Source organism: Hyaena hyaena, unplaced genomic scaffold (assembly GCF_003009895.1).
Source record: "Hyaena hyaena isolate Hyena2069 unplaced genomic scaffold, ASM300989v1 scaffold_922, whole genome shotgun sequence".
Classification (NCBI taxonomy): Eukaryota; Metazoa; Chordata; class Mammalia; order Carnivora; family Hyaenidae; genus Hyaena; species Hyaena hyaena.
The window spans coordinates 548,434-558,119 of NW_024081557.1; the positions used below are offsets into that span (position 1 = coordinate 548,434).

The 9,686-nt window shown below is 37.6% G+C and overlaps 1 protein-coding gene across 1 annotated transcript; it reads right to left on the minus strand.

Annotated features, from left to right (window-relative positions):
- Window positions 1-7,366: 7,366 nt before the first annotated feature.
- Window positions 7,367-7,810, minus strand: LOC120222911 (60S ribosomal protein L32-like). The gene has a single exon (XM_039220940.1). The coding sequence runs from the start codon at window positions 7,772-7,774 to the stop codon at window positions 7,367-7,369; it is 408 nt and encodes a 135-aa protein (XP_039076871.1). The 5' UTR covers window positions 7,775-7,810.
- Between the last annotated feature and the right edge of the window lie 1,876 nt (window positions 7,811-9,686).

Sequence of the window (9,686 nt, forward strand, 5' to 3'; positions counted from 1 at the left end):
AATGCTTCAAATTTCTGTCTGCTGATGTCACCTTTCTTCATTTTTCAGGGATTTGATGAATTTATTCTAACATCCCAATTGCTTTGGTCATTTTGATGGACTTTAGAGAGGAAGGGAGGTAGATGTATAAGCTATGTCACCCTTCTGGAACAGCACCTCTGTCCCTTGAGTTAACACCAAGGAGGTCACTGTGACCCTGTCCATAGAATGTGTTGGCAGAATCCAAGTTGCAGTAAATTGAAATGATTTCTGTAAAGAAAGGCATTTGGGTTAGCAACTGCTATGGGACAAACCACCCTAAAATTTAGTGGCTTAAAACCACCATTTATTGTTCTCTCTCATGGTTTTGTGGGTTGGCTGGGTTCAGCTGGAGGAATCTAAAGAGGGGTCTGTTATGAGCAGAGTTGTGTCCCTCAGAAACATATGTTGAAGTCCTAATCCTAAGTACCTCAAAGTGTGACCTTACTTAGAAATAGGGTCTTTATAGATATAGTTAAGATGAGGTCATCCTGGAGTAGAGTGGGCTTTTAATCCAATGTGACGGACATTCTTATAAGAGGAAAGAAACACACAGGGCCAATGCCATGCGATGACAGAGACAGAGAATGAATCGACGCAGCTGTAATCCAAGGAATGCCAGAGAGTTATGTAGAAACTAATTTGACAATAAACTATTTGTAAAAAAAATAAAATAAAATAAAAAAAAATAAATAAATAAAAAAAAAAAAAAAAAAAGAAATAGGGTCTTTATAGATATAGTTAAGATGAGGTCATCCTGGAGTAGAGTGGGCTTTTAATCCAATGTGACGGACATTCTTATAAGAGGAAAGAAACACACAGGGCCAATGCCATGCGATGACAGAGACAGAGAATGAATCGACGCAGCTGTAATCCAAGGAATGCCAGAGATTGATGGCCACCATCGGAAGCTAGGGAAAGGCAAGGAAGGATGCTTTGCAGAGTCCCAGAAGGAGCATGGCCCTGCTGACACTTAATTTCAGACTTCTAGCCTTCAGCTGTGAGAGAATAAACTTCTGCTGTTCGAAGCTAGGCAATCTGTGGTACTTTGTTACCATTTTTTTCCTAGGAAACTAATACAGGATCTCTCCGACAATTGCAGACAGATCTGAAGGTTCTACTGGGCTAACTGTGTAAGAGGACTTTTTCACTCACACGGCAGGTGCCTCACGTGGGATGATAGGAACTGCTGGGAGCTGGGTGGACATCGTTCTCTTTCTCCACTCCACCTCTCCACATCGCCAGTTTGGGTTTTGGTGATAGTCCAGTAATCTCACGTTGTTAGACTCTTTATATGGCATTTAGCTTCCCCAAGAGCATGTGTTACAGGAGATCAAGGGGGAAAGTGCAAAACTTCTTTTGACCTAAACTCAAAAGTCCTATGACATGACTTTTTTGCATTCTTTTGGCCCAAGAATAAGTTCTAAGTCCTGCTGGGCTTCAAAGAGAAGAAACTACACAGGGACATGAATACCAGGAGAAGCGGTTTGTTGTAGGGTCCTTTGTATGGACTGGCGAACACCGAATAAGGAGGCAATTCTTCAAACAAGTTTGATTTACAAGGGCTAAAAAGGTTGGTAGAAAGTTTTCATTCGTTTTTTGATTGGAGATATTGATGAGAAAGATGTACTAAAAGTAGAAAGCTTTAGATGGTAGGAGAAATACCTCTTTCATTGTATCAGGAGAGAATCAGGGGAGGATGGGTAGAGACACATAAATGTGTGGATGAAGACTGTGATGTGGAAGTATGTATGGAAGTTTCAGGATGTTGAGAGAGCTCCCCTGTATTGATTTACAGTGTCTCTGGGTTTGAAGAAGCAAGATTATCTACTGACACTGATAACAAATGTGGTAGAAGGGAGAGAACCTGGAGAGAGTGACTTTTAGAAAGAGCCACAGTAGAAAACAGAATGGGAAAGAGACTTAGGTATACTAAAAACATGACAAAAGACCCCAACACTTGTCAGCGTAAAATAATAAACTGTGCAGGGGTAAGAGTGAAATCCATGGGGGAGCAATTATTACCCACTATCTGGCATTCTTGCTGATATGTTCTGAGTCTGCCAGCCATAATGTGAGTCCCAAACGTGAGCTAGATGTTATTTGTGAAATCAAGGTAATGGGAGCTGGGAAAATATGATCATTGTTTCATAAGTACATTTCATTAAAAATCAATATCTTTATATTTGGTAGGCCATAAGAGAAGGGTTAGTGGGTAAGAAAAATGTGAAAAAGAGTTTGCACACCTTATCCAAACACATTTAGAGAATGTCCTGCCTGTTGTTGTGGACCAGTACCCCTTCATTGCATCCAACTGTACTTGGAGTGGGAAAACAGGACCGAAGTATGCATTTTATTTTTCTGATCCAGACAGCACAGATTAATTGCATCTCATACAAACTTGAAGTCATGGCAGAGCCGTTTTGCTGTGATTGACTTCCTGGGTGTGGGTGAGAGGCAGATCCATTTTACTCAGTGTTGATTTCAGCTGTAAGTGTGACCATTTTTGTCAATGATCATGGACTGAGTTTCTGTGATTAGTCATTTAACTGAATGGTACTTGCAAGCTAAATAGAGTGTTTACAACAAACCCCTTGCTTAGAAGATGGAGACTACGTCAAATTCCATCCTATGAAAATTACATAAATAAAAATTTGCATCTAGAAGGGCCCTTCATGAAAATTATGAAGAGACTGTAGCATTTTTACGTGCATTGTATAGTAGCTTTGTAGTTGACAAATTGTAAACATAGTCCATAATACTTTACATCCCACAATTATGCATCAAAATTGCATATATGTTGCTTGTTTCATCATGGAAAGTGACAATGTTGGCAGTCACATTAATCGTTTTTCTTATTAGATCAGTGACAAAGTACCATAATGAACATAACCTTCCAGAAAGTATTCAGTGATGAAATAAGCAACAATCTAGGTCTTGGCACAGGACAGATCATGGAAAGATGGACTTGCCAATACGCCTCTGCCTGAGACCCACAGCAGTACCTCTCATCTCTGCTAAGTGTCCTTGATTCTAACTCAGTCTGGAATTTCAGAAGCATTCATTCCTCTTTGTCCCATGGTTATTCAAGAGAAGATCTATATCCTCAATCCAAAGAGGAGTTACATGAGAAATTCAGAAAAAGAACATTTTAATTTAAGCTCTTGGATTTGGACAATTGCCTGAAAAGGCTTTCATTCTTTAAGTAATCAGAAGAAAAGCTTCAAACGTTAGGACATTCTCCTTCCTTTCAAAAAAAATTGAAAGAAATGGTTTCAAGGTGAAGTGGCCTCACAGTCAACTACGCCTGAGGAAATTTAAATTCATCAGTGCATAGACAACATAAATCACCATCTCTTACTCAGCAAGAGGGACAGGTGCCATTGAGTCTTATAAACTTGGAAGGATAATTGTTTCTCTGTAGAGCTGAAATCATTACAGGACTCATTTTGCCGCACTTCCCCAGGTACAATCATATTCCTTGCTTTGAGTGTAGAAATTTCACTTCTGTTGCCCTGATCCCGTTTGAGGGGGGTGGGGGTGGGGAAGAAGGGCAGTTCTCATTCTCCTCCTTCTCTGCCTTTTGCTCTTTAAAGGACAGTACTTATTCTGAAAATACTTTCCCATTTCTGAAGTTACCAAACCCAACACATTACTAACAACCAGGATACGTAGGTGTTTCTCAGGGACATCCAGAGGTATATTGTAAATAGGTGTTAATTGCAATCATTACATCCGTCAGAGAATTTATGGAAAACATTGATTCATTTGTGCTTCGAATCTGCCATTATTTGGAACCCATTGGACACTGACACTGTGCTAAGCTCTACACTTTAGGATATGAACTTCCCAACACAAAGTGGGGAAGTGCTTCCTGAGGAAGAAAGCATAGGCATTGTGGTAACAAGTCATTTGGGTTCAAGTTACCATGGAATCATCTTAGGGTACAGTGAATGAAGCATTGAGGGAAAAGGGACCTGGGTTCCTGCAAGACCCCCTGGTATAGAGTCCTCATTCTACCAGGGCTACCTCTGGGCCAGTAGTTCTAAAAGTTTAGTCACAGAATCACCCAGAGAGGTAGCAACCCTCTAAGTAGGTAGAGCAAGCGTCTCAAAAATTTGCATTTCAGGGTGCCTGGGTGGCTCAGTCGGTTAAGCGTCCAACTTATGATTTCGGCTCAGGTCATGATCTCACAGTGCATGAGTTTGATCCCCATGTTGGGCTCTGCGCTAAAAGCACAAAGCCTGCTTGGGATTCTCTCACCTTCCCTCTCTGCTTCTCCCCCAGTCTCAAAATAAATAAATAACCTTTTTTAAAAAAGGAAAAAGACTGCATTTCTAACAAGTTCCCAGGTGATGCTGATGTTCCTTCCCTGGGGCCCCACTTTGAGAACCACTGCACAGAACAATGTAATTGTACATACCAGAGAAAAGCAGAAGTTATGCTGCCTAAGCCAGTATTATTTTGGTCTCCTTAACATTCAACTGAACTTTCCAAAACCATCGTGATGAAAGAAGACGTGGAAGACATGGCTTGCCCTGATGGGGGTGGGAGGGCACCATCGCACTTATGAAGACCTAGCATCCTCCAGGGCTTGATTCTGGACCAGCCTGGTGGTGCCACCTGCAGTGTTAGCTCTCTCCCAGTTCACTTCACCAGTGTTTCTTGAGAGTAGGTCAGAGATCCCTCCAAAATTACCATTAGGGAAAGGGAGAATGGGGGGCCTTTTAGCTGTAACTGGCATGTCAGGATGTGGAGCTGATAAAGGGAAAATCATAGAATGAACACCTTCTGAGAGTGTTCTGTGCAGAGCACTAGTTTTGAAGAATGTTAACAGGTGCTGTGTTTCCTGGGGTAAATGGTTTTATAAATGATAGATGATAAAGTTAACGTGTTGACTTATTTCAAGAGAACTCTAAATCTGTAATATTTTTCACTAAGAATTTCTGGAAGGGGGTTATACTGTGAGGCAACCACAACCACCACCATACCCTTTTGCTCTAAAACCAGGAAATAGTTTATTCAGAAGCATCTCAGGGGATGAGCGTTTTATCAAATACACCCATGGAAATGCTGTCTTCAGGTTCTTTGTAGAAGAATTTCAGAGCAGTGACACTCAAAAGGTAGTTCATAGACTGCCACTGGTCTGTGACCAAGTTATTATGAATCTATAGCAATATGCAAAACTGAAGGATAAAACAGTATTTTGCTGAGTTCTTCTTTTCAAGTTAAGAGTGGTCTTTATTTTGAAATTATGTGCTTCCTATGCTTTTGGCGTTAAATGTTTCCTTTTCATTGAAATGATGGCAATAGGAGAGATAATCAGTTTTCAACATTCTTTATGTATGTTTTAAATTAAAAGTTGGCATCTTTATACTAGTTCTTTTGTTTTAGCTTAATTGTATCATTCTGTTAGATTCTTATGTATCATCTTGTCTGAATCTAACATTTATAGATAGAGGATGTGGTGTCCTGAGGCTGATACAAAGAAAGTGTTAATAATATGCTTATTATCATTTATGTAAACTTTGTGTATCAGAAAGGGCCACTCCACACTCAGGAACTTCATGGCACGTCTATGGGCACATTAGTGCCTTTCATAACATTAATTGTAATAGGAAGCTGAAGGGTTTGCGCTGTTGCAAGCAAAGCATGAAGTGTTTCGTGAATTGATGGAAAATTAGAACCAGCAGGATGCCATGTGTCCATTTCAGTATTTTGCTTCTAAGCAAATCCAAGACAGTACATGATTGATTATGATTAATTGTATTTACTTACATAGGTCTTTTTGTGGATATTTCTATCTTAACTGAGAAGGGGTAAAAATTAAGCAGACACCTGGGAATTATTTAAGATCATAGTTAAAATTTTCCATTAATCTTTCACATCACCCCTTTTACAAAATAATCCTAAAGTTAGTTCATCTTCCTGCATAAAAGCTGCTTCACCTGAAAAAATTAAATGACTGGGCTAATTTTTTTCTGAAGTCTTTCCAACTGTAAACTTCAAGGACTCAATGACTTTACCTGGAGTTAAACATTGAATAAGGACCACATTAATTAGTGTCTATATTCCATAAACTTTCTTCTTTTTCAGTGATTTATAGATTACCAAAGCATAATAATGCTTAGGGCAGGTTAGATATCTGAAAATCATAAAATAGAAGGAAAAACATCTGCAAATAATTGTACTTTACTAAAGTACAATTGTGCAGTACTAAAAAAGTACTGCAAAAAAAGTTGTACTTATATATTAAATACTATTTTTCCATACAAATTCATTGTGTGTGTATTCTGAGATGGAGTATCATTTTTTCACATTAGAGAATTGTTTTAGTCATATATATTCACATGTAAAAGCAGATTAAAAATATTCAGCTTAATGAATTTTCTCAAACTGAAGACACTTGTATAACCAACAATAGAAATTGCCACACCTGTGCCACCTTCTAGCCATCCCCTCCCATCACCCAGGTAACCACTATTTTGACCCTAACACCATATATTATTTTTTATTTTCATACTTTAAATAAATGATTCATATGTTATGTCTTAGTTAACGTCAATAATTTTTTATTAAAGCATAATTGACACACAGTGCTATATTAGTGTCAGGTGTATAACATATCGATTCAACAATTCTATACATTACTCAATGTTCACCATAATAAATGTAGTCACTGTTATTATAGTGTTATTACAATATTACTGGCCATATTCCCTATGCTGTACTTTTCATCTCTATAACTTACTTATTTTATAGCTAGAAGTCTGTACCTTTTAATCCCCTTTATCTGTTTCATTTGTCCCCTGAGCCCCTTACACTCTGTCAACCACCAGTTTGTTCTCTGTATTTAAGAATCTGTTTGCTTTTGTGTGTGTTCATTTGTTTTATATTTTATATATATATTCCATATATATATAAATATATATATATATATTCCACATATAAGTGAAATCATTGGATATTTGTCTTTCTACATCTGAATTTTTTCACTTAGTGTAATATCCTCTAGGTCCATCCATATTGTCACAAATGGCAAGATCTCATTTCTTTTTATGGGTAATATTCCTTATATATATATATATGTATATACATATACCACATTTCCCTTATCCACTCACCTATTGAAGGACACTTGAGTTGTTTCAGTATTTCAGTATTTTGGCTATTGTAAATAATGATGCATTAAACATAGTGGCACATATCTTTTTTATTTAGTTTGGTCACTTTCTTTTGTAAATGCCCAGTAGTGGAATTACTGGTCATTTGGTGTTTCTATTTTTTATTTATTTTTTTGGTAGTTTTATGGTTTTATTAACACAAATATGATGTGCACATAAACTATCTATTCATTTTCTTTGCCGCGCAGCCTGGCATTGGGATTTGTGACTCTGATAGCCAGCTGGGCTGCTCTTTCCACAATGGCTTTACGGTTCTTGGAGGAGACATTGTGAGCAATCTCTGCACAGTAAGATTTGTTGCACATCAGCAGCACTTCAAGCTCCTTGACGTTGTGGACTAGGAACTTCCGGAAGCCACTGGGCAGCATGTGCTTTGTTTTCTTGTTGCTCCCGTAACCAATGTTGGGCATCAAGATCTGGCCCTTGAATCTTCTGCACACCCTATTATCAATGCCTCTGGGTTTCCGCCAGTTGCGCTTAATTTTGACATATCGGTCTGACTGGTGCCGGATGAACTTTTTGGTCCTCTTTGTAACAATCTTGGGCTTCACCAGAGGTCTGAGGGCGGCCATGATGCCGAGTAACAGATGGCTGCCACCTCCGCAGGCAGCGCCAAGAAAGCTGGTGTTTCTATTTTGAGGAACCTGTGTGCTGCTGTCCACAGTGAGTGCACCATATCTCATCAATAGTGCGTAAAGGTTCACTTTCCTCCACATCCTCACCAACATTTGTTATTTCTTATCTTTTTGATACTAGCCATTCTGACTGGTATGAGCTGATATCTCATTGTGGTTTTGATTTGCATTTCCTTGATGGTTAGTGATAGTGAGCCGATTTTCACGTGTCTGTTGGCCATCTGTATGTCTTTGGAAAATGTCTATTCAGGTTCTCGCCCATTTATTAATTGAATTGTTTGTGTTTTTGGTCTTGAGTTGGAGAAATGTATAAGTTCTTTATATATTTTGGATATTAACCCCTTATGAGATATATAATTTGCAAATGTCTTCTCCCATTCACTAGATTGCCTTTTGTTTTGTTGATGGTTTCCTTTACTCTGCAAAAACTTTTAATCTCAATAGTTTATTTTTGCTTTTGTTTCCCTTACCTGAGAAGACAGATACATAAATATAATGCTGAGACCAATATCCAAGAGTAACTGCCTCTGGTTTCTTTTAGGATTTTTATGGTTTCAGGTCTCATATTTATGTCTTTGATCTATTTTTACTACTTATTTTTGTGTATAGTATAAGAACATGGTCCAGTTTCAGTCTTTTGCATACAACTGTTCAGTTTTCCCAACACCATTTATCAAAAATGCTCTTTTCCCCATCACATATCCATGCCTCCTTTGTTGTAAATTAATTGACCATGTGGTGTGGATTTATTTCCAGGCTCTCTATATCATTATATTACCTATGCATCTATATTTGTGCCAGTACCATACTGTTTTGGTTAATGTAGCTTTGTATTATATCTTGAAATCTGGGCTTGTGATACCTCCAGCTTCGTTCTTTTTCACAGACATTTGAGGTCTTTTGTGGTTCCAAACAAATTCTAGGATTATTTCTTCTAGTTCTGTGGAGGAAAAAAATGCCATTATTATTTTAATAGGGATAACATTGAATCTGTAGATTGCTTTGAGTTGTACAGACATTTTAACGATACTAATTCTTCCAATCCATGGGCACAGTATATGCTTCTATTTGTTTATGCTGTTTTGAATCTCTTTCATTAATATCTTATAGTATTCAGTGTACAGGTCTTTCACCTCCTTTATTCCTCAGTATTATATATTTGTTGATGCAATTACAAATGAGACTGCTTTTTTACTTTCTTTTCCTGCTACTTCATTATTGGTGTTTATAAATGTAACAGATTTCTGCATGTTAATTTTGTATCCTGCAAATTTACTAAATTTACTGAATTTATTTATTGGTCTTGATAGTTTTTTGGTGGGGTCTTTAGGTTTTCTGTCTTTTCTTTTCTCTTCTTTTTTTTTTTTTTTTTTGGTCTAATTGCCATAACTAGGACTTCTAGTACTATGCTGAATAAAACTGGTGACTGGACATCTTGTTTGTTCCTGATCTTAAAGGAAATGCTTTCAGTTTTCAACATTAAGAATGGTATTAGTTGTGGGCTTTTCATATATGGCCATGATCACGTTAAAATATGTTCCCTCTAAACCATTTTGTTGTGAATTTTTATCATGAACAGGTTTTGTATTTTGTCAAATGATCTCTTGAGATGATCGTATCGTTTTTATCCTTCCTTGTGTTAATATGAAGTATCACATGATTGATTTGCAAATATCAAATCATCCTTGGATCCCTGGAATAAATTCCACTTGACAGTTGTGAATCATTTTTTTTAATGTATTGAATTTGGGTTGCTAATATTTTGTTGAGGATTTTTGCATCTCTGTTCATTAGAGATAGCAGCATGTAGTTGTCTTCTTTGTGTAGTGTCTTTCTCTGGTTTTGGTGT